This window comes from Pituophis catenifer, unplaced genomic scaffold (assembly GCF_029215685.1).
Source record: "Pituophis catenifer annectens isolate HBS135680 unplaced genomic scaffold, rPitCat1.0.hap2 SCAF_3, whole genome shotgun sequence".
NCBI classification, from domain to species: domain Eukaryota; kingdom Metazoa; phylum Chordata; class Lepidosauria; order Squamata; family Colubridae; genus Pituophis; species Pituophis catenifer.
The window spans coordinates 113,142,552-113,168,375 of NW_027256883.1; the positions used below are offsets into that span (position 1 = coordinate 113,142,552).

A 25,824-nucleotide genomic window follows, 5' to 3' on the forward strand; every position below is an offset into this window, starting at 1 on the left:
ATTCTTGAATATTGTTTCTCTGTTAGGAATGCAATCCATGAGTTACTGCTTTTGTACCATTTCCATTTAACTAACTGGGGCTTCCACATGTGACTTGCTCTATATCAGTGGTTCTCAACCTTCCTAATGCCGCGACCCTTTAATACAGTTCCTCATGTTGTGGTGACCCCCAACTAGGGGTGGGTTCTAAATTTTTTTACTACCGGTTCTGTGGGCATGGCTTATTTTGTGGGTGTGGCTTGGAGGTCATGTGACTGGGTAGGCGTGGCTAGCTGGTCATGTGGCCAGGTGGCCATGGCTATGTGTATAGGGACTACTCAGAGGGCTGAAAAAAGTCATTTCTGACAGGTCCTCGCACTTTTGACTGGTCCTCACACTTATGACCATCCTTACATTTATGCCCGTGCAGCATTCTTAACAACCGTGCCACTCATTTCACAACTGCTTCTCTTCACCATGGTGACAAGATAGGGCAAAAACGTAAAATGTGAGGACAGTCGTAAGTTCGAGGACTGGTCAAAAGTGCGAGGACCAGTCAGAAATAACTTTTTCAGCCCTCTGAGTAGTCCATATGCACAAAAGGACTACCCAGAGGGCTGAAAAAAGTGATTTCTGACAGGTCCTCGCACTTTTGACCGGTCTTCGCACTTATGACTGGTCATCATTTATGCCCATTGTAGCATTCTTAACAACCATGTCACTCATTTCACAACTGCTTCTCTTCACCATGGTGACAACATAGGGCAAAAATGTGAGGACAGTCGTAAGTTTGAGGACTGATCAAAAGTGCGAGGACCAGTCAGAAACAACTTTTTCAGCCCTCTGAGTAGTCCATATGCATAAAAGGATACAGCAATAGAGAGGGATGAAGGAAGGGAAAGGAAATTAGAGTAGGAGGGACGGTAAGAGAGGGAGGAAGAGAGGAGGAGAAGGAGAAAGGAAGAGGAAGTAGGGAGGAAAAGAAGAGGGAGAGGAAGAGAAAGTAAGAAGGAAAGAAAAGAGAGAGGTGGTAGGTTTGAGGAGAAAGATTGCTGTACAATAAAAAAGATGAAAGGGAAGAAAGCCAACCCCAAACAAATATAAAGATATTAAGATAAAGAATGAATTGTTAAACTTTAAAGAATAAAAGAGAACAAATATGAATAAATAACAATAATTAGAAACACACATACAAACATACAATGTATTTTCTTTGAACAGAGTATTTGGCCGGTTCACAAATTTAAACAGTGTTTAGTCATTTCAATTAAATTTACAATTTCTATATTTCCTTTTTGCCATATTTATTCCTCATCTATTTTTGTAAAAAACCAATATTACCCTTCATCCTCATCTCTAATCTTAATCAAATTCAATTTTTCCCTTCTGTTCTATATTATACCCCTTCCCATTGTCATCTCTTTTTATATCCATCCTCACATTGGTTAATTATGTAATATTACAGTTGTTTAATATAAATTCAACATTTTAATATAAATCAATTAGTTATATAACTACCTTTTTTGTATATTAATCAATATGAACATGAATATTCCAATTATTTCCATGCAATCCAATTTCTTACAAATCAATTAATTATATTTACCAATAATAATAAACCAAATAATTTCCCCCATATATTCCTCCAAACCACAACTTAACCATTTCTGCTTTCAGAAATATACAACTAATAGTATCTCAATTATTACAATTCCCTAGTTAAATAGAGCTTTTTTTCTTTTGTGTTTTAAAATCTTGAACTCTCCTCTTTTTCCCTAAATTTCCCATTGTTTGCATCTACCTTTTTTGGTGAGGAAAAAGAAAAGAAATCTGCCTGCCTAATTTTCCAACCTTGCAGCAACAGCAAAGCAGTTTCAGTTTCGTTTCTCAGCATATCTAAGGGGAAAAAAATCAGCACTCTTTGCAAGAAAGCAGCAGAGCCCTGAGCAAAACAGCTGAGACAAATCAGCTGAGACTCGGGAGCCGATCTAAGCAAGGGCTAATTAGCCTATGCTGAAGCTCCGGGGGCCAATAAAATTACAAAAAAACACCGAACCATTTGTTAAATTGCTGACTCACCCGCCCCTCACCCACCACTATTTATTGGCAATAAATAGTGGTGCGGAGGGGCGGGGCAAGCCAGCAATTTAACAAACGGTTCAGCTGCACCACTGGCTATAGGGCGGCCCTTTGAAGCTCAGCGGCAAGAATTTGAACAGGTTTTTTTTTCCTCTAGCCATCAGCTGGGACTCAGGAGGCAGCAATAGATTGGGAGTGGGCGGGGTAAGCGAACGGCCGGTGACCCAACAGAGCAGAGAATGAGGGTGAGTGAAGGGGTGGGGGGCGAGAGAGGGCTTTGGCGACCCCTGTGAAATAGCCGTTCGACCCCCAAAGGGGTCGCGACCCCCAGGTTGAGAACCGCTGCTCTATATGGTCACCTACCAAGGGCATACCTCCGTGGGTCCTCTAGTAAAAGCCATTAGACTTTCTCTGTATCCCACTTTCTTGCACCCTAAGAACAAAAAAATATGACTATATATCATTAAATCTTAAAGCATTAATGGATAATATTTTTCAAATTCAGGAGCATAGCGCAGAGAATACTTAAGGTTCTAAGTAATAATCACTTTCTTATTATTTAGGAAAGCCCTGTATTTGGTGCCAGTGGACAGGAAGAACTTGCCAAGAGGCTGGCAGAACTGGAACTTAGCCGGGAGTTTCTGAATGTGTTAGGAGATGACCAAGATTGGTTTGATGAGGATTTTGGCTTGAGTTCACATAAGCTCCCTCAAAACCAAGCTGAAGAATCAGCAGTCTTACCTAAGATAGAACTACCAAAAGTGTCCCCAAAGCCATGTGAAGAACCTTTGGCTGCACTATATGTTGCAGAAGAAGTGGAGGAGTTGGTGCATGCAGCAGCCGAGAAGCTATGGAAATGCAAAGAGTTGGGGCATGATCTTCAAGCCCTCAGCAATCCCAGAGACATGAATGAATCCCCCCAAAATGATGACATTGAAACTATTAGTAAACAAATCTACAAACAGGTATGGCAGTTATCTCATTATTGGGAAATGTATAAAAATAGAAAAAATGTATCAAAGGAGTCCCCAATCTGTAAAAAAAAAAAAAAAAAAAATGCTATTTTGGACTCGGTGATAGAATGCAATATAAAACAAGGTATGGTGTGTTTGTGGAAGACAGATACAATGAAGTGTAAAAGAGAAAAGAGGATATGGAGGCATTTTTCAAAAGCACTAAAAACAGTAAAAATCTTGGCCCCAGAATGCAATATTTAAACAAAATTATATTTCACTTGCTGTATAGCTAGTATTCAGCATAAATACTTTAATTAATATATTTTTGTTTGGTTCTTTGAAAAATGATATGGTATTATAATATACAATGGTTATACAGTGTTTCTTTTATTTTTATCAAGGCTGTGTTTGATTTAACAAGAGAGATTTTTGAAGAAATCTTTGCAGAAGATCCAAATTTGAATCAGCCGTTATGGATGAAACCCAGCAGGATAATTTCTGGTTACTTTCGACGAGTTAAAGATCCAAGTGATCTTGAAGAAATAAAAGTAGGAATAAGATTAATATCTTGAACTTCAAATATATTTATAGAAATAAAGTGCAGTTCATCTAGATAGCAGTTCTCAGATGTTTCGGTCTCAGGACGTCGTTACATTCTAAAAAATGATTGAGGGCCCCAAAGAGCTTTGGTTTACATAGGTTATATTTATGAATATTTATTAAGGTTTAAAACAGAGAAGTTTTAAAAGCTTTATTTGTCTTCGTGGACTCTCTGAAAGGGTCTTGGGCACTCCCAGGAGTCCCCAGTCCATGCTGAGAACCACTGACTTAGAACTTGAGGTAGAATATGAAGTCTGGTGGAATTTTATCATGCATTTTTATTTGAAAAATAAATTATTTTTTATTTGAAAAAAATAATTTTCTTACACCATCAATCCAAGATGAGTGTGCATATGATACTATCTCTCATTTTCCCACTATAGTTTCTTTAATTTGAAACAGGATATGGATGAATGCTTCTATTTCTTAAAACTAAAATAATGAAGGCTTTAATTGTCAATATTTAACACTGTTCCAGTTAGAAATCCATCCAAGATGGCTTACATTTAACATGCAATATTTTTTTCAAAAAACTACAATGAATGATAACCAGTATATAAAGAATTAAAATCCTTCCAATACAGCAACTAATAATAGTTATACCTGGATTAATGAGTGGGGATGGGTGGGGATAGTTCCAAAGAATGCCTGATGCTGCATTTATCTATATACTGGAATGTACAACAGTTGAATCAGTGTCATAATTCATAATGAACTTCATGGATATTTCTAGAGTTACCTACCAAATTGCTTTACTATAGTTGTAATTACCTAGCAATACAATGTGTTTTCTGTTGCATATATGCCATGTCTACGACCTCACTAGAAATCTTCTCCCTGAAAGCTGCTTGTAGAATTGATGTTGCAACTAGAGAAAATGTATTTAGTTAGCATTCATTATTTTTTTATTTCTCCTTTACCCAAGGTCTTTATAACAGCTGAGGTTTTAAAGCTCTTAAATTTTAGAAAGGAATCAAATAATAAAACAGACTGGCAGAAAATGATGAAATTTGGACGGAAAAAAAAGGATAGAGTGGATCACATATTGGTTAGTAATTGTTTTTTCAATAATGCATCGTAGTCAGGCATAAATACCTAGCAACCTGCATGGTTTGAAAAAATGAGTTAGATCTAATGTTGTTTACATATTAGCTTGTTCTTCTTTCCCAGATTTGGCTTTCAGCCCTCCTAAGCAGAAGGATTATAGACAAGCAAATTAAATGTGTCCTTTTCTGTGCTTTTGAAGAACCATATTTTTCCTTGTGTGTTCTCATCCATACAAACTATGGATAAATATCAACTAAAATTAGGCATTTCCAAATTTAGATCTTTAAGCAGAATAAGGATTTTTATTATTATTATTTACAAATGTATATAGGCCACTTCAATCAGAACCAACTCACTGTACAGTAGGCTGTTTGATTGTTTAATGTATTTATAGATACAGAAATATGCTTGTGATATAAGAGACATGTGTATACCTCTGGAAAAAAATGGTGCCTTGTTGGTTGAGAACCCAAATTGATTTTCAGCAGATACAACAAGAAATACGATTGTTGTTTTTAAACACAAAAATCGAGTGAATGATTGCAGATTATTCGTAAATGGCAAAAAGAAATAGAGCAAAGAGATGAAGGCATGCTTGTTGGGAAATGTTTATTATAGATGGGAAAATTGATGGAGAAGTTCAAGATGTACAATTGCTGGTAGAAAGGTAATGGGTAGTATTTGGTCTATTGTAAAGAATAAATATCAGTGGAAAAGTGTGCTTCTAACCACTTTCTAAAGTGAAAATAAGAGTTGACTAAATTAAAAAAGCAAAGGTATGTTTAATTTCTTAGGAATTGGGTATTTAAATATTCATGATAAAGCATGATATAAGGTTAAGAAGGTATAGCTGTTCAGGAAATGTAGACTGAAAAAAAAAATGAGTAACCATTATAAACGTATATTGAGAAATGAAAATCAAATTGCAAAATAAATATGTGAAAGAAAAATTAATGAGTTGAGAGGAAGGAGAGGGGTGAATAAATAATGGCTGCCATAATCTTAATGGATATGGAACTAATTAATAATGCTGGCACTGTTGCAAAGCATGAACAGGCTTAAAGATACTAACACTTCAGAAGTAACATGAGTAATTTCAGTGGAATATGAGTCACACTAAAGCCTGGCTTACTGGAATGGCCAGAGTCATTGATAAGTGATGGTGATTGATTGATTGATTGATTGATTGATTGATTGATTGATTGATTGATTGATAGCAAGTTAGTGTTGACTCTTATTGACTTCATAAATAGTGATATCATCCTATTTTTAATTTTTGTTTTAATTGTAATATATCTAGGAATTATTATTTGTTTTCTTTCCTGTGAGTTGTTGAAAATCTGTAGCTTCTATATAATGATTGTTAGATGGATTTACAATAATAATTTTTATTATATATAGTAGTAATATATTAATAACAGTAGTATATTAATAACAGTGACTTTTCTCCCTCCCCTTTCTAATTCTAAGGTTCAAGAATTGCATGAAGAAGAGGCTCAGTGGGTGAACTATGACGAAGATGAGCTGTATGTGAAGATGCAGCTAGCAGATGGGATTTTTGAGGCCTTAATTAGAGAGACTATTGATCTCCTCAATCAGATCATTGAAAAACAGAAATTGTTGTTTGTCTAACATCAAACCATATTTTTTCCCCCAAATTTGATTGGCTGAGAAGTGATACGTCTCCTCTTCCTGTGCTGCCTTTGGATCTCCTACACTGGATTTGTTCCACAAAGGCTCCCCCTCCCCCAAAATGCTTTTGCCAATTCAGTATGTACAATAATACTTGGCATTTGTTTTTTCGATATTGGCAGTTTGAAAATGGTTGGGATGGAGCACCAAGAACCCAACGATGGAAATTCAAGTTACTAGTAAACATTCTTCATTTTAATAACTGCTCTACTTTGTTTTATGTGTAATTTATAACTCTGTTTTTTGACTTAACAGTGTATATCAGTTCAACCAAGTATCTGTTCCTCACTCATGTAATTTTAATCTTTTTGTCTCATGGATCTTCTGTCATTGGATTAATGCATGTGGATCTGAGGAGTTATGCTCCTTTTTTTCAACTAAATTTTTATTTCCATTTCTTAAATGATTAATCTGAGATAGTTTTTCTACTTTTCCACTATATTTGTTTTTTCCTCAGTGAACCACCAGCTGCTCCTAAGTAAATGGTACTCAGGATTCTCTCAGGATTTTAATATGTGAGAGATAGGAAAAAATGCTTACATAATGTGGGCCATTGATCCCTTTGATTCCTCCCTTGCTTACCACCTTACTGTAATGTACCGGTGAAACCATTACTTGAACTAACTAGGGTTAGGAGTGTATGTACCAAAGAGAGTGATACTCAGTGCTTGACTCTGGACCTGATTTTTTTTATGCTTGTGACATTTGTTATAACTTATTTTATAACTCCTAAAAAATAATTGTCGAGTGCTCTATGAATGCACTGTTACAGGATTTAAAACGTCAGAATATCTGTACATTAGGAATGCATCTGTGTCATAAAAATGAGGTATCATACTATGTGCAAGAAATGCATCAGAGACAAGAGTACAAAGATCCAAATGCATGGTTTTTTTCCCACCGTGGGGTAGAAACGGATTGTGAAGAGGCACATGTTACATCAAACTAATGTACTTGGAAAGGAAAATGGGATGTCAAAAACCCTTTTGCCAAGATTTCCATGACTGTTAAGAGTGGGCCACTATCAAACCCAGTGTGGCTCATACTGCCTCCATTGCTCCTCCCCCACCCCCAAAGTTTTCTCCAGGGAACACAAAATAATCTAGGCTTGACTACTGATGCCTTAATTTGAAATCTGGATTACTTGAGGAAACATTGAATCAGAGTGGATTCAAAATCTGTTAATCTATCCCAGCAGAGACAGCGTTCCAAAGCATAGGAGGAGGCATTCCAAAGACTATGCGCCTATTTATGCCCTTTTTCCTTTCATCTTTAGTTTCTTGGTCTTCCAGTCAGTATATGTCTGCCAGTACTCTCTTGTGGATCTCTTTTGAAACTTTTTTTGACTTGTTTGCTGTTTGCACAGTAACACACAACCAAGATAGCTCCTTTTAACCAGAAAATACATTTTTAAAAAAGTTGTTGGCATACAATCAGAAATGCTCATAGATAGATTGACAGAATCACATTTGTAAACTTGGAGTGATTAATTATACCTAAATGGGCTAAAAGAACAAAAGACAGAATAACTAGCACATAGACTTTACTAGCATGTAAATGCCAACTTTAAACAAATCTGGTGGAGCAAGCTGCTATGAGTTAAGTACTTTTCATACTGAACCTCAGAATGTTTTTAATGCATATTTAATACCTAAGCGAAGTTACTGGGTTTTTTTTCCTCTGTTTTGAAACAAATGAGGCCATTTTCTAACAGTTTTAGGTTTTGCCATTTTGGGGTTATCCATGTCTTTTGCCCTACCTACATAGCTAAATAATGAGAATCAAGGGAACATCCAAGCAAAGAGAATTGGGAAAGTCACCAACTTAAACTGAGCTATATTGATCAAACAATATTGACATGCCCAAGGTAATTAAAGCAATAGAATAATGTATACAGTATATTGCTTAACTCAGATTTGTTGCTGTGATCAATAGCGGTGCAAAGGTTTCACTGCAACCAAATCTAGAGGAACGGGGCCAACATATGGTATAGATTTAAACTCAGAGAACTGTGGCTGTTATAGCATTTTTTGCAAGGCAACAATTACTTGAGCATGAATCCAGGAACATTTTAGCGACAATTTTGGCTGTGAAGGAATGGTCTTCAATATTGCCTCATCAGGTCCATATATACCAGAAAGGGCAATCCATTCAGGCCTTATATGGCATTTTTCTTCTGTCCCACAACTATATGTGGCATAGTTCTGGGAATTCACTTTATCCTTAAAGAAACTTCTGACAGCTCACTACTGATATCATACACTAAGTTTCAGCTAAATTGACCTAATGGCTGAACTGCATGTTACCAAAGCTGCACAATTTCTAGTATGGTATCCAACTGGTATGGTGTAGGCCCTTAAGGGCTGTTAACACTGGGATTCCTGAGAAGGAAATTCCCTTTTGGTTAATTACCTAATCACATCTTGCACTTGAAAAGACAGGGTGAAGAGGGTGTCTGCAAAATGAGAAACTGAGTTAAGGAAAGAGCCTTAAATAGCTGTTCTGGGCAACCTTCTTTTGCTCATTGCACTGACATATTAAGGATGTGTTCTTCCCCAAATCCCCTTTCTGCTTCCTCCATCCAGATGACTCCAACTATTGATGCCTCTATGGTTTTTCCCCCTGCTAGAGAGGGGTTATACTGAGGTTCTCTATCATAAAAAAGGGCTGGAGACTTGTGCTCAAATACCTGCTGATTTCAGTGATTATGGCTACCAGATTCAACTTTTGCACCTTCTCGCAGAAACAACCTACTTACTATTATAGTTTTCTACAGTGCTTAATTATTCCTGCAAGTGAGATTGGAGGGCCATGTAGCTACTCTGGAAAAACACCTAAAACATTTTTGGGGATTCACTATAATACCTCTAGCTCACTTTGAGAAATCCTATGTGTGTATAAACATGCAATACATGCTGTTGTCACCCACAAATTCATGAATTCACATACCTGAGTGTCATTTCCTTTTTTTTTTTATTTGCATGCAAATACAGGCATGATCATTGTGTATACTTAATGTGAAAGTGAATTTTAACACAATGCCCAGTGAACCCTTTACAAGGTTGTCCTTTTTCCATCAGAGTTCAGAATGGACTTAAGCAGCATAGAGGAGTTTAATTATGACAAAGAATCACTAATTGTCTTGGAGAGTATATCCTGAATATATTAAATTATGTTATGCCAGCCATCAGAATTCACTTTAGAGAAAAACACTTGATAATAATATATAAGGACTGTTAGTGCTCTTTAGTCTGTATTAAAATGAATTTTAATTCATTAAACATTAAAATGAAATTTTGAGGAAGATTGCATACCTACAAATGTATGCAAATATAAAGAGCAGCAATCTTTGTGGATCTGTTCCTGACCTATAGATTTAAGATAAAATCCTAAAGAAGTCCTATTAAAGCGCAATTTAAATGCAAAACCATCACCAAAAAGACTATTTTATGTGCTGTTGTATAATCACCATTTACTTCAAAGGGAGGCTTGAATAGGACAGTTGTTCCATGGATTGTAACCTGTCACCTTTTCAGTGCTCAGAAAATTTCAGAAAATTTAACAGCAAGGTTTTATGGCCTGTTTGGCAAGAGGGAGGAGGACAAATGGATGATCTTCAAAAAAACGTGGCCTTAGCATTTTTTGCAATACTTGAATAAAAGTGTGTATTCACTAAAGAAATACCATAGCACAGCATTCAGAGACCTTTGAAGTCACTGCACAGTAAAGCCTTTTTTTTCAAGCAAGTTTGTTATTTAATCAGAATTGATTGACTTATGTTCCAGCAGCAAAAACAGTTTTGACAGTTGTAAAGTAATTCTTTGTAAATTGTACATTGTCAATATAAACAAGCAAAACTCATCTGAATTAATTTAAAATCTCATGGATAAAGAGTAAAAAACAATACATTATAACACATTGCAGTAAATAAATGTTTTGGGAGAGCCTTTGCTGTACATTTGCAGAGTTGTCTTGGAGAAACTATTCTTCCTTGCCTACTGTGCTGTGCAGATACTGTTCCTGCCTATGTGTTTATGTAAGTAACTTATTCATAGGTTTCCAGGCCAATTTCAGCCAATGTACACACTTCTTTGTGTAGTACGGCTTGGTAGAATACAGGGTGTTAAGGTTCATGTAATTTTGAAATGTAAAATAAAGCAGTATAGTCTCTTTACACCAATGTAAATACCTTTGTTATTTTGAGATGTACTTTAAGAGAATAAAGTCTGTAAATAAAGTGATTTATAAATTATCCAAATAGTTTATCAGTCGTTAAAATAAAGTACATTTGTTCATATGCTGGCTGTTCTGGGTAAATCTAGGTCTCAATTCCCTTCAAAAATATTCACCGGGGACAAGGTTTGCTTTAATTACTCAGATTGTTTTCTTGATCAAGTCAGTGTCTAATTAATCCAGTATTACATTTCTAAGATCAGACAAATGCCTCTGGGCATTCCAACATGAAAATATTTGATTCCAGCCTTCAATAATGGATTCTATATGCGAAAAATGTGTTTACTAATATTACCAAGGATTATTTCTTCTCAGTTGCCACTTGAGGTTCTTTAAGCCTAGAAAAGAAACAGAATAGCACTAAGCCAGAGGTCCCCAACCCCCAGACGGTGGACCAGCATGGGCTGTATCATGATAGAAACCGGGCCGCGCAAACAAGTGATATTCTGAGTCAATATTCTGAGTTTTCTTTACTAATCATGGCTTAAATGAATAAATACAAAAATTTTGCTAAAACAAACTTGTTCATTATAAGAAGCAGCAGGCAGTATATAAAATGAGAAAAGTTCCCTGAAGATGGGCTCCATCTTAAGTCTGAAAGCTCAGAAGGCAAAACCTCTGGTCTCGGTGACCAACACAGATTGGATCCTGCAATATTATCCTGGGACACGTTCCATTCATAAGATAATACAGTCTGAAATTCAGAGGCTATAGGCAACATTGTTCTCTTAACTCAGTTTCATGAGTTTAATTCTTGGTCTTTTGTTAGAATTTGTTACTTGTCTATGCCAGTTATTTAATAACTTATTCTCAATAAAGACTGAAATAGCGAAAAGACATTAAACCTTGGTAGAACTGCTGCAACTCTTTCAATCCAGGATAATTTTACATTTTTTCCATCTGGAAATATCTGCTGTTTTTCCAAGATGGCAAATAATTATTCTTAAATTTTATTGTTTTCTACTCGGGGGTGGGGGGGAACCTCGGAATATTGAACTTCTTAGCATCTGTGATTTGATACACATTGCTTTTTTTTTTCTGTCAAATTCCATGTCAACATTTGAGGACTTTTCTTCATTATTCCAATAACCTGACATTGAACCACATTGTTGTGCATGCTCCATCAGCCATGTTAAAATCTCTTTAGGCTGAGCAATTATAAGTACAGTATCATCAGCAAATAAGTTCATAAGTTTATGTTCTTGTGCGGTTATTTCTGCACCAAATTTTGTTATTTTGGTATAGTTGAATTTCCGGTGCCAGTAAAAACAAAACGAGAAAGGAAACTCCCTTGTCTTGTCCCCTTGGATTTTGCATATTGCTGTGTAATAAGACTTAACAAAAATGTTGCCTTTTTTCTTTATATATGCTCTGTACCCATGGACAAAAAAATTGGCCACAAAACTACAAAATAAAAAGGCGATTCCAAATTGTCAAAGGCTTTTTTCAGCATCAAGAAAACTCACAGCTACTTTTTTATTTTTCTGATTTACCTTAACAACAAATATATTTCAAAGAGATACGTTAGAATCTAATATCTTATATCTTTGAGATAAAGCCCATCTGGTCAGGATGTATCATTTCTGTTAAAAAGCCACTTAGTTTCTTAGCAAGAATTACTATTAAAAACATATAATCCATAGATAGAAAAGAAATGGATTTATAGACTTCAGGATGTGTTGAATCTTTCCCTTTTCTACAAATCAAAGAAAAGAAAGCTGCTTTATATACTTTTGTCTAATGAGAGGTTGACCAAGTAGCTTTAAAATTGGGGTTTTTTAGATAGAATAGAATAGAATTCTTTATTGGCCAAGTGTGATTGGACACAAGGAATTCTACAGTGCATAAGCTTTCAGTGTTCCTACAAACAGCAAAGTGATAAGTCATAGATCATAAATCATAAGATACAATAATAAAGCATAAGATACAAGCAACAATTAATAAATTATGCCAATAGAATGTCATGATAAATGCCTAACTACTATATCTCCCTGATCACCCGGACCTTCAAGGGTTAACTAACCACATATCCCATAATCCCTATAACCACTCCTTACCTCTTAGCCCCTCCTCCTGGGTACAAAAGGTCCGACCACATGGTCCACAGATGATTCCAGATGTATACCTGAAAGAGAAAGGTACAAGGTCAGTGACCTCCAGTACCAACAGATCAATAATAAAGCTACAGAAAAGAATTGGAGTTTGTCTTTGAGTTATTGGGCTAGATCCAGCTTTTAACAAAATGGTAGCAGAGGTCGGTTGCCCATAACTCCAGACAATGACTGAACCCAACACCTACCCTGAAGAAGCAAACAGAGCACAGACCAGAGCTCTTACCAAGAAGATGGCTGAGAAGCTTGCAACCAAAGCCACAGCCATGGAGGAGACAGAAGCTGGAAGCGAGCAGGACTCCAGCCTGAACTCACAATCAGATGAAGAGGGGCCATCCAAGGAAATCACCGCCCCGGAAGAAGAAACAGCACAGAAAATGAATAAATTCAAACTCTCCATCCTGAAACTGATGGAGGGAAGCAGCGACAAAGAAAACCTCATTGCGGACCTTCAAAGCCTCTTCGAGCAACAAGAAGCAGCAATTGAGGCCCCAAAGACCACCGAGAAAGAAAAGCCAGCAAAAAAGGGTAAGCCACCCCAACCCGATGATCCTGAGCCGGCAGAATCCATTTCCGCGCCCCCTTCCCGGTGGCCATCTTGGGACGAGCACCAGCCAATGGGAAGCCAGGATTTGAATCCCTTGGCGCAAAAATGCCCGAACCCCGAAACAGACGAGGGGGACTCAGAAAGCGACTACGAAGAGCCCGACTCTGAAAGCGACCACAAAGAGATCACAATAACTAAGAAAAAAACGCCTACCGATCTCGAATTGCAAAAGGCAATCGAGACCATCACCGCTGCCCTAGGCTCTGCTTTCGAGCCTCCTGCGGCACTCAATAAATCAAAGAAAAATCCTGGAAAGCACAAGAAGGCCAGGACAACCAACAAAGACCAGGCAACCGAGTCACAGCCAACTAAAAACACCGCACACACCAACAACTGGCACAAAAGACCGCCCACCTGCAGGAAGAATCAACCGCAGAACTCGAACTCACCACCCGCTACACCGACAACGCGAGGCCTGAGGGAGAAGAGAAGAACCGGCTACTCACCAACGCCACGACATCCATCAGGCCAGTCCACACGACCAGGGACCAGCGACCACGAGGGAGGACCCGCCGCCGCCGCCGCCATTACCGCCGAGCCGCTGGGTGCAGGGAATCCTCGACCTACGACCTCCACTACTGCTGCGCCGCCGACCCGCGAAAGTCCTCGACTTGCGACCGCGTCGCCCCCACACCTTCTGCCCTTCTTCGCCGGGGATCCGGCCATCCAGCAGTGGTGTCCACCTTCAGGAGGAATCTTCGGACCCACCGGGGGCGGGTCCAGCCTCCCACCGACAGGCCTAGGCCTAGGCCTGGGAGCTCCAGCAACAGGAACCTCACCCGATGGACTCCAGCGCGGAATGAGCTTCACGCATGCCCAGTACCTGCCTGTAACAAGAGAAGCAAGTTACATAGATCCAAGCAAGTACAGAATGGCCACAGACATCCCAAAGCCTTATTGTGAGTTTAATCACATTTTGGACCATGGACAGCTTCCCCCAGTAAGTAACCTTACTAATATTTCTGGGGCAAATTATACCAATTTGCCAAAATTGCAGTTAGATGGGGGTAATATTATAGAATGGAGCCAACAATTAAGAGTTGCTCTCATGAGAGAGAATGCACTGTTCCTAGCTAACAGACCTCCCCAAAAGCCCTGGTCACTGGAAATTGACTGCATTCATCACAGGGCATTTTGCATCATGTTAACCTCCATTCCATCTGCTATGTATCCATCTATTGAGGACAATCTAACTGTTTATGATATTATGCAAAAACTATGTAACCTGTTTTATAGCCAAAGCAGAGCCACTACCACTAGGCTATCTAGGGAGTTCCACTCCACCAAGCATAAGGCAGGGGTCCCCATGAGTGAGCACATCTTAAAGATGAATGCTGCAAGGGCAGAACTCATGCAGAGGGGGGAAATCATCACTGAAGAGAGCATGATAAGCATAATCATAAACTCTCTTGATAGCAGCTGGGACAGCTTCATGACCCAACTAAATAGCCTCAGCTTGCAATACCTCACACTAGGCGCACTGACCAGTCAGCTCGTTGCAGAGGACACTCTGAGGAGGGAACGCCAACTAGCCAAAGGGGACCCTAGACCCAAAAAGAGGGTGGATTTCCAGGATAGGGCCAGGGATACCTCAGAATGTTATTCTTGTGGATCAAGGAACCACTTAAAGAAGGATTGCCCCAGGAACCATAGGGATAGGGGACAGCATGACAGTAGAGGGGGAAGGTCACCTGAACGCAGGTTCCCAAAGGAAAGAGGGCGAGGGTGGTCACCCAACCCCAGGAAACACCACGAGCGCAGAGACCACTCCAGGGACAGTAACTCTGGCTCCATGTACGGGATCAGGCACGATGACCGAAATGACAAACACAAGATAGAGAGAAACTCATGGCTTCTAGATTCAGGGGCCACAAGTCACACTACCTGTAACCCAGAGCTGCTAGACTCACTCACAGAAATAGACTCAGAAATAAAGGTGGCAAACCAAAGCAAGGTCAAAGTAGTGGGGAAAGGAAACGTACACATCACACAGGTAGGGGACTTAAAAGGAGTACTGTACGTACCAGAGATTCCCCACAACGTGCTAGCCATCACAAAGCTGACACGAGACACAAATATAGAAATAAAATTTAAAGATGGAAAGGCACACTTGATCAAGCAAGGGAAAGAGATAGGAAAGGTAACCATACACGAGGGACTTCCCTACTTCACACCCAACGCAAGGGAGGAAGAAGGCATTGATACCAGCACAAACCACAAGGTAGATAAGTATCCAGAAACAGAGGGGGTGCAGCAGGAGGCAGGATGTAGCCATGAGAAGACAAACAAGTCTGTATCTATTGGCAAGCCATTGCATGATAACTGCGCCCACCTCCTCCACAGGAGACTGGGACACATAAGCTTCCCCATTGTAAAGAAAATGACGGAATGTACCGAGGGTCTCAAAGTAAAGAACTGCGAAAACTACTTGGAGTGTTCAGTTTGTAAGCGTTCTAAGATCAAGGTTAAGGCCATCCCCAGGGGATCCAAACGAACCACGGAATACCCCTTCCAATTGGTGCATATGGACTTGGTAGGGCCAATGAAACCCTCTGTAGGACATAGGAAGCGATTCTTCCTCACGATTGTGGATGATTACACCAGATACGGGTATGTCTACTCCCTCAGACACAAAAACGAAGTGTTCCAAAAGTTTAAGGAATTCCACAGAAGAGTAGATATGCAACATAACATGAGAATAAGGCAGATAATGACTGATAGGGGCTCAGAGTTCATGGCCAAAGAATTCACAAGGTGGCTGAGGGAGCAGGGCATAGCGCATTACACCTCTTCACCCTTCTCCCCCTTTCAAAATGGAGTCTCAGAGAGAAAAAACGGGGTGTTGCAAACCATGATGAGATGCGCCCTGGAGGATGCTGGAATGGGGCAGCATTTCTGGTCAGAGGCATTACACTACGCTAATTACACCCTGAATAGACTGTGGTCAAGCTCTATCAATAAGACACCATATGAGATGCTATACAACAGAAAGCCCAACATTGCACACTTACACATATTTGGCGCCCCAGCTGATGTCCACATTCCCAGACAGCTAAGAAGAAAAGGGGAGAAATTATCAAAAAGGTTGAGGTTCGTGGGTTACGAACCGGGCACAAAGGGCTACAGATTTGTCGACAACAATAACCATTTTGTGGTTTCCAGATCAGCCAGTTTCCACGAAAACGCAAACTGGTCGAGGGTACACTCCAATGACATCCCAACCAATAGGGTCACGTTCGAGCATGACCAAGGGGAAAGGGAGGTCAGAGAGGTCACAGGGCACAAAGCCAACCATCGCAAGGCGAGCGTCAAAGGTTGGAAAGAAGGGCACCCTTCACTGAAGATAGATGACCTGACGGACAAAGAGGCAGACAACATGCAGGAAACCGAGCCAACCCCCAGCAGGCCAATCAGAGAAACCAGAAACAAGCTACCAAAGAAGTTAGAGGACTACGTTATGACCATCCACAACACCCATTTCACGCCCAGCTCATATGAAGACATCCTCGGGCTCCCCCAGGAAGAGAAAGAAAAATGGATGTCTGCCATGGGGAAGGAGATGGAAAGCCTAAGGAACCTCCAGGTATACTCACCTGCCCAAGTTCCAGAGGACAAAAAACCAATAGGAACCAAATGGGTGTTCAGGGTTAAGACATTAGAGGACAACAAGGTCCTTTACAAGGCAAGACTAGTCGCGCAGGGTTTCGCCCAAAGATACCCCGAAGACTATACAGACACCTACTCGCCAACCGTCAGGGCAGAGAGCGTCAAAAGCGCCCTGGTGGTGGCCACCATCCTGGGCTTGGAGGTCTTCCAATTCGACGTACAAACAGCGTACTTGCACGCCGAGCTGGATAAAGAAATATACGTCAAAGCGCCGCCCGGGTACAACAAAGGCGAGAACCAAACCTGGCTGCTGAACAAAAGCCTGTACGGGCTCAAGCAGTCAGGCAAAAGGTGGTATGACTGCCTGGCCAAGGCCCTCAGATCCATGGGCTTCGAGGCCACCTCAGCCGACAAATGCTTCTTTACGAGGAGAGAAAACAACACATTCGAAGGTGTGCTCGTTTACGTGGACGACATCTTGTACATCAGCAAACACAAGGACAGATGTGACAAGTTCGCCACTGACCTGGGTAGCCACTTCTCCTTAAAGTCACTTGGAAAGATTGACAGATACCTAGGGGTCCAAGTGATAAAAACCAACAAGGGTTTCCGCCTCTCCCAGAGAGAAAAGATCATCGAGCTGCTGTCCAAATGCAACATGTCCGAAGCAAAACCCAGCGAGACCCCCATGCAACCTGAGTTCCTGAAGACCATGTATGAGGAATCTGAACCTTTCACAGACAACAAATTGTATAGATCAACGATAGGGTCACTGCTGTACATATCCAACTGGACTAGGCCCGACATCGCCTTAGCCGTCAATCTGCTGTCCAGGCATGTAAGCAAACCCACGGTAACACACTGGAACGCCATCAAAAGACTACTTAGATACTTAAAATTCAGTGCGGATGCCCTACTCTGCCTAGAACCAGAAACATCCGAGAAACCAAAGCTAACCTGCTATGCTGACGCTGACTGGGCTGGGGACATAGAGTGCAGAAAAAGCACCTCAGGCTACGTGCTACTACTCAACAATTGCCCCATCCATTGGTACACTGGAAAGCAAAAACTGGTGGCCACATCAACTACGGAAGCAGAATTTGTTTGCCTATCAAAGGCCGCAAACAATTTAGTATGGTTCGATGACCTGCTCTGCGACATCTGGGCTGAACCCTCATATCCAATAGTTATCCACGAAGACAACAAGGCAGCGATAGAGATCTCTAGGGCCGATGCCATAGGTCAGCGTTCTAGGCACATTGATATTAAATACAAACACGTCAGGCAGTTTTCAGAGATAGGTTTCATTAGGGCAGTACACTGTGACACAGAGGAGCAAACAGCAGATATCCTCACTAAACCCCTACCACATAAACAACATGCTTACCTCATGTCAAAAATGCGTGTCTGCTTGTAATTCATGCCTGTACCTGTGTATTCTCTGTATGTATGCAAACACCGCCCCAGGTACCCAGTTAGGCATTTAGAGGGGGTTTTGTCATGATAAATGCCTAACTACTATATCTCCCTGATCACCCGGACCTTCAAGGGTTAACTAACCACATATCCCATAATCCCTATAACCACTCCTTACCTCTTAGCCCCTCCTCCTGGGTACAAAAGGTCCGACCACATGGTCCACAGATGATTCCAGATGTATACCTGAAAGAGAAAGGTACAAGGTCAGTGACCTCCAGTACCAACAGATCAATAATAAAGCTACAGAAAAGAATTGGAGTTTGTCTTTGAGTTATTGGGCTAGATCCAGCTTTTAACATAGAAGAAGGTAGGAGGAGAGGTGAGAAAGATGAGAAGATGGCCTTTAGGCCTAAAACAGTGCTGTGGGAGTTAGATGTTTAGCAGAGTGATGGAGTGCAGAGTGCAGAAATTAAAGAAAATGCAGAGACGAATGGATGAGAAGTAATTTGTATTTTGTTTTATTCCTAATAGAAATGGCTTCCAACAGCTATTGTGGAATTTCAGCTTAGTCTTGATGGTGGTTTGGTAGCTTAAATATATTAATAAGCATGAATATACAGACTGCCTTTCCATCATGAATAGGCATGAAAAACTAATGTTCCTGATACTTGAAATAATGTTTAACTGGTAATAGTAAAAAATGAATGTGGGGCTTTCTGAAGGCAAAGCATATGTACTTCCATTAAATCTATATATGTGCCCCTTCTTGCAATTGGTGCAGCAGCTACAGCTACGCAGAATGCTTGCTGTAATGTAATGTTTGAATATAGCTTTTTTAAAAGTTGCTTTTCTTTTTGAATTATCTTCAATCAAAATATATTATTATGCCTGAAAATTCGATGTCATCAGGAGAAAAATGGATTCCTATTATAGAATATTAGAATTTGAAACTGTATTGAGCTAAATTTTCACAATTTTGTGGGGGGAAATTGGTTTTTGTAGTAATACACATCTCTCTATAGTACATAGAATGTGCAATTAATATTTCCTTCACAACAAAAGGAAGATGTAGCTCTGTGCGAGATAGCTACTGAATGTAGTTAATGAAAAATTCAATCCTAAAAATGTTTTTATTTATTGCATGGTATTTTAGAATACATATAGGACATTGGTATATATTCCTGGGTTCCAATAGTAGAATTGAATCTTTGTCAATTTTTCACAATCCTTTAAGAAACTATTTTGAAAACATGAAAATTCTATGACTTTCGGAATATCTTAAGAGCTTGGGACTTCTAGTCACAATTTTTTTTGAGGATCTCAGTCTATAATAGAAGAAAAATAATGTGAAAAGAGGTGTATTTAGCCCTTTCATGTACAGCTCATGTACAGCTGTCCAGTTCTCTTGAAATTCAACTAATGTATTTTCAAAGTTTTTATTCTTTTTAATATAAAACATATTGGTTGTAGAGCTGGAAACAATAGCCAAACATTTTTGAAATATGTTTTCTCATTCTGTCCCAGCGTATGAAAATACTGTATATCCTACTGATGAAAAGGCACAAATTTAATTTGTAATTTTTATTATCGCTAGTTCTTCTTTAATTAGAAAATACTTTTAAGCTATAATTTTAAATTGCTGCTTTATGTTTTTAAGGGTAAATACTTTTTCTAAATAATTTTTGTTTGTTTAGTCTCCCAGATAAAGTTAGATCACCAAGAACGATAAGCTCTCCTCAGTCTCCAAACGTACAGGAAAAAATGGATCCTGTAGGAAATACAGCAGAAAAACATAGATCTTTAAATTCTTCCAGAAATGTAGCTTCTGGATCTAAGCTAAATCCTGCCTTCTCTGACTTAAGTATTGGAAACAACAGGACTGGAGCCAATATTCCAAATGGTGAGCTGGCAAAGAATGGAAAAATGTATAGAATATGCTATATTTGCTATATTTTATATAGGGTGATTTGAGCATATACATGTCGTTTACTAAGTTGTGTACTGATTTTACAGGTTCCATGCGCTTCTCACTTGCTGGTCTCCAGCATCGTATGTCTGCAGAACTTAATTACCTAAGCACTATTGAAGAGTCAGTACACCAAATCTCTGATATAGAACATGTGTGAGGGATAGCACTTGCACAGCAGGAAAGTGTTTCTCTGGCTCTAATATTAAAGGTAAGATTAATGAATCTGAAATCCCTTAAAATACTTAGTATATATTTTCAGTTTTTTCATCTCTTGGAAACTTCAGTTCTCAAAACTTTTACTTCATGTACAAAAAGTTTATATTAACAACTAAAAAATCAAAAGTTATTTTTTTGCTTTAATTGGTTTTGGCACTCACTGTAAAGTATCTTTGCAGAGGATTAGAAGACTTACAGTAGGGCTGGGAGAATTTTATTTTGGTAGTACCCAAAGTAGACATTGGTACTCTATAAAGCAGCAAAAATTCTGAGATCTTTATTCCAGTAATTGTGCATTTTTGAAATCTAATTTTCCTAAAAAAAGATTGTAGTTACAATTTTCAAACATTCTAGTTAAAAATATATTAATTATATTTTCTGTTCTATCCTTAAGGATCAGAGGTTGTATACTGTGGTTTTTGTATTTTAAATTGTATTTTGTATTTTACAACCATCCAGAGTTACTACTGTGAGATGGGCAGCTATATAAATCTAATTAATTACATAGGTTATTCACTAAAAAAATGGTACTAAAATGTATTAAAGTAGGAGCAGATGCTGAAATATTAAAGCAAATTATTTTATAATTATTTCATTATATTTTATAATTATATTATAATTAAATATCTGATATATTACAGCTACTAAATTAAAAACATTTAGAATTAATTTAATGAGCCATTACAGTTTTTAAATGATGGAAAATTGTACAACCCTTTTGCATAATTCTATAAAAAGGAAGAATGTAAGTGAATAAACAAAGTAATTTTTCACTTGTAGTCACAGCAGCAGAGGCATGAGAGGGACTTGGCTCTTCTAAAGCTCAAGGCAGAGCAAGAGATGTTGGAAAATCAAAGGAATTTGGAAGAGGCAAAACAAAAAACAGCTCAGGTAATGTAGCATTTTAAACAGCTTGGGGAAAAAAAACTAGAATCCTTTTCCATAGAGAAATGGCTGGCAATGGCAATGGATGGTAGTTCAAAATGATAGGCAGTATATTGATATATTGGAACATTGTGTTAGTGATACGAGGCATTAGTGATTAGTAAAAGCATTTCTTCACAAAGTGGTATATTTTGCCAGTATTTCTCTAAATTATTAGAACTTCCCTTGTTCAAGAATCAGGGTTGCAGCTTGATGACTTTTACTTGTTTTTGAACCACTTATCAGCTTAGAACCAACATACTTAAAGAACACCTTCCTTCCATGTGAGAATTTATATTCTTCATTTATAAAACTGTGATTTAAAATTACATTTCCTATCAGTAACATGAAATAAATTTTGTTATTAAGGTAACAATCCCTCCCCTAAGGCAAAGATGAAGAATTTCTTGTTCAGGTTAAGGTCAAAGCACAGCTACACTTTTAGTGAAAGTAAATAGATTTCAAAACCAAACTTGTATCACCATGTATAGGCCCATGCCGAATCATTACATCTGTTGGCACAATCACATCAAGAGGCAGCTGAGACTCTACAGGATACCACATCTAAGATTGCAACTCATCAGCTGGAGACAGCCCTGTTGACCGCAGATACTGTTCGTCAGATACGAGAAGTGAGTTATTTTCTGTGGATCTTTATACCTTAGCCCATAAGAAGTTCATTGGTGCATTTGAAACCTGTATTTTGTTCTGCTTTTTATTAGATGACAGAACTTGCACGTTTCCAGATCTCTGATGGAGTTGCTACTACTGCAGCTCCAGTTACTACCTTATTTGACCAAGAACAGAAGCACAGTTCAGCATTCATAAAGCAATTAAAGCTTCACAATATGAACAGGTATTTTATATAGAAATTTAATTTGAGGCTGTAATATTTTTAATGAAGGTACTTCAATAAAGAAAGTTCATCAAAGCATCTGTAAATAGTAGATTTCCTTGATAATTCCATTGACTGATTTATTATAGGCCTTTAGGAAAGCCTCAGTCATAGAAAGTTGCCACCTCACTCTGTAATTTTGTTTTCATAAATATGCCTCAAGTGTGTAGGGAAGGAATAACTATAAATGGGGACCGCGGTGGCTCATGTGGTAAAACGCTGAGCCAGCGTTCTGCTGAGTTTGGTAGCTTGATTCCCGTGAGCGAATAAACCGCGTAGGGACAGGAAAGGAGCCTCCACCGATTGCTTACTGGCATTCAGGTGTCCTGCAGGTAAGATAACACCACCCAAAAAATTCCTTTCAAAGAGGCAGCCAGCCATCTCAGTCTATAATAGAAGAAAAATAATGTCGTGGTAAAAGTAATCTCTCTAGTTTTTAAATTTATGGAAGAACAGCAGTTACTCTGCTTATTAAAAGAAATGTATTGCCAATATTTCAATTTAGAGTGAGAATAGAATGTAAGATACATATATAAATGCTAAATAATGCATAATTAAGTAGGATATTATATTACCGTGTTTCCCCGAAAATAAGAACTTGTCTTATATTTTTTTGAACCCTGAAATAAATGCTCGGCCTTATTGCCATGCATTCAAAAGTCCGATTGGGCTTATTATCAGGGGATGTCTTATTTTGGGGGAAACAGGAGAGTTTGGAAAGAACATATAAAAAATTAGCATAGCTTTGAAAAAACATTAAATGGTGAAGATGAGTTGGATAATGATGCTTCCAATATGATTTTGGCTAATAGAGATTCTGGAGAGTACCATAATTGATCTTTGGATAATGAAGACAAGGCTATTGAATGGTTTGCATGTGAATAGGAGCATGCTCTGTCAAAGAATTAATTTTTTTTTTTTTTTTAAACAAACTTTATTCGTATTTAAAAAAAAAGACATTTAAAACAATTATAAGAAAAACTGAACAAGTTTTTCTTAATCAAACACACAAATTACAAGTACATATACTATACATATATAGTGCTCAATTTCATCTATCAACTACTTTCTAATGTTATATATACATATATATATATACGCACAGTGACTATATTTCCTTCTATATCTCTCTGACAGTGCAGTTGTTTATTTACATTGATTTCTCCTAACTTTCATCTCTAAGCATTCCCTCTCTCTGACTTATCCACTGGTACCAGCTATTCCATATTTTAAAATATTTTGAATCTTCCTTATCCTGTAGTTTTAGGGTTAATTTATCCATCTCTGCGCATACATAGATTTTCTGTATTACTTCCTGATCAGTTGGCAAACGGTCTATTTTCCAGAGTTGTGCCAACGCTAATCTTGCCGCTGTTATAATGTGGAGTATTAGGTATTTTATGTCCTTCCTAATATTCTTATTGATCATGCCGAGTAAAAAGACTTCAGGTGTTAATTCAATTTCGTGATTTGTTATTTCTAATATCCATGTTTTTATTTTGTTCCAATATTTTTTGATTTTTGGGCAAAGCCACCAAGCATGGTAAAAAGTTCCCTGCGCTTTTTTACATTTCCAGCAAGCCGGGTTCACATTTGGATACATTTTTGCTAACCTTGCGGGTGGCAGATACCATCGGTACCACATTTTATAATGATTTTCTTTGTATGATACCGATTTTGTCATTCTATAATTATCTTCCCAAACTCTTTCCCAATCTTCTAATTGTATATTATGCCCTATGTTCCTCGCCCAGGCTATCATCTGCCCTTTGACCAACTCTTCTGCCAGATCGAATTCGAGTAAATATTTGTAGATTTTTGAAATTAACTTCCCTTCTTTTGATTCTAATAGTTTGTCTAATCGATTTTGTTTTAAATCTATTCCTTCTTCCTCTTGGTCTTTTCTGTATCTTACTTTTATTTGCGAGTAGGGCCACCAGTCTATTTCTATTCCTTGTTCTTTGAGCTCTTCCCTAGTTTTCAATTTCCCCTGAACATCTACTATTTCCCTATATCTTAGAATCTTTTGTTTTGATAATATGTTGGGGTGAGTTATTGCTTCTATAGACGATAGCCAGCCAGGAATTTTCATGTAGTGTTTTTGTTTAATTTGTAGCCATGTGTTAATTAAGGATCTCCTAATTGTATGGTTATTAAAATGTTTATATATTTTATTTCCTGAACTCCATATAAAGGCGTGCCATCCCTTCATTAAATCATGCCCTTCTAAATTTAGCAATCTTTGATTATCTAAGGTTATCCAATCTTTAATCCATAATAAACTGGCAGCCTTGTAATATTTATCCCATGCCGGGAGTCCAAATCCACCTCTACTTTTATCATCTTGTAGTATATTCAATTTTATTCTTGATTTCTTCCCTTCCCACACAAATTTTTTAGTTATTTTATCCAAATTATCAAAAAATTTCTTATCTAATTTTATTGGAATTGTTTGGAATAAATAAAGGAGTCTTGGCAGTATGTTTGATTTTATTGATGCTATTTTCCCCAATAAAGACAATTTTAGTTTCCCCCATTTTTCTAAATCTTCCTTTATTTTCTGGACTAAAGTGTCATAATTGTCTTCTTTTATTGTTGTCGTTTTGGCCGTCAAATTTATCCCTAGGTATTTAATTTTTTTAACTGTCTGCAGACCGGAATCTTTTACTAATTTCTCTACTTGTTTTGTTGTCATGTTTTTTGTTATCATTTTTGTCTTTTCTTTATTAATTTTTAAACCTGCTACCTTTCCAAATTTTTCAATCTCTTTTATTAATTTTGGGGTTGTTTCTAATGGGTTTTCTACGAAAAAAACAAGGTCGTCTGCAAATGCTTGGACCTTGTAATCCTCTCTCTTGATCTTTAATCCTTGAATTTCTTTATTTGCTCTAATTCTGATTAATAAATTTTCCAATGTTAAAATAAATAGTAAAGGGGAAAGTGGACATCCCTGCCTTACTCCTTTATTTATTCCAAAGAATTTTGTTGGGTCACCATTCACCAAGACACATGCTTTCTGATTCTGATATATCGATGTTATCATTTTAGTGAATCTTTCTCCAAAATTCATACTTTTGATTTGTTGCTTCATAAATTGCCAGTTAACTTGGTCAAAAGCTTTTTGTGCATCCAGAAAGATCAGTGCTACCTGTCTCTCTGGATGCACCTCATAATATTCTAGAACATCCAATGCTATTCTTAAATTGTTTTTTATCTGCCTTGTAGGCAGAAAACCATTTTGATCCTGGTGTATTTTATTTTGTAATATTATTTTCATCCTATTGGCAATTATGCTCATGAAAACTTTATAATCGGTATTCAACAAAGAAATCGGCCTATAATTTTTTATTAGTGTGGTATCTGTCCCCTCTTTGGATATTAAGGAAATGTATGCTTCTTTCCATGTGTTGGGTAGCTTTGCCTCCATTAGGGCCTCATTATATATTTCTAACAATATTCCATTTAATGAATCTCCAAATGTCTTATAGAAT

The 25,824-nt window shown here is 38.0% G+C and overlaps 1 protein-coding gene and 1 pseudogene across 1 annotated transcript in view; both read left to right on the top strand.

The window, feature by feature from the left end:
• Nucleotides 1–10,616, top strand: part of CEP350 (centrosomal protein 350) — a 97,135-nt gene extending 86,519 nt beyond the window's left edge. The window contains exons 34-37 of the mRNA XM_070940938.1: nt 2,622–3,023; nt 3,416–3,562; nt 4,540–4,662; nt 6,132–10,616. Coding sequence (XP_070797039.1) covers nt 2,622–3,023; nt 3,416–3,562; nt 4,540–4,662; nt 6,132–6,293 — 834 coding nt within the window. The 3' untranslated portion in view covers nt 6,294–10,616. The remainder of the gene's footprint in view (nt 1–2,621; nt 3,024–3,415; nt 3,563–4,539; nt 4,663–6,131) is intronic.
• Nucleotides 10,617–20,090: 9,474 nt separating this feature from the next.
• The window catches only part of LOC139315028 (centrosome-associated protein 350-like), a 101,265-nt pseudogene continuing 95,531 nt past the window's right edge, over nt 20,091–25,824 (top strand).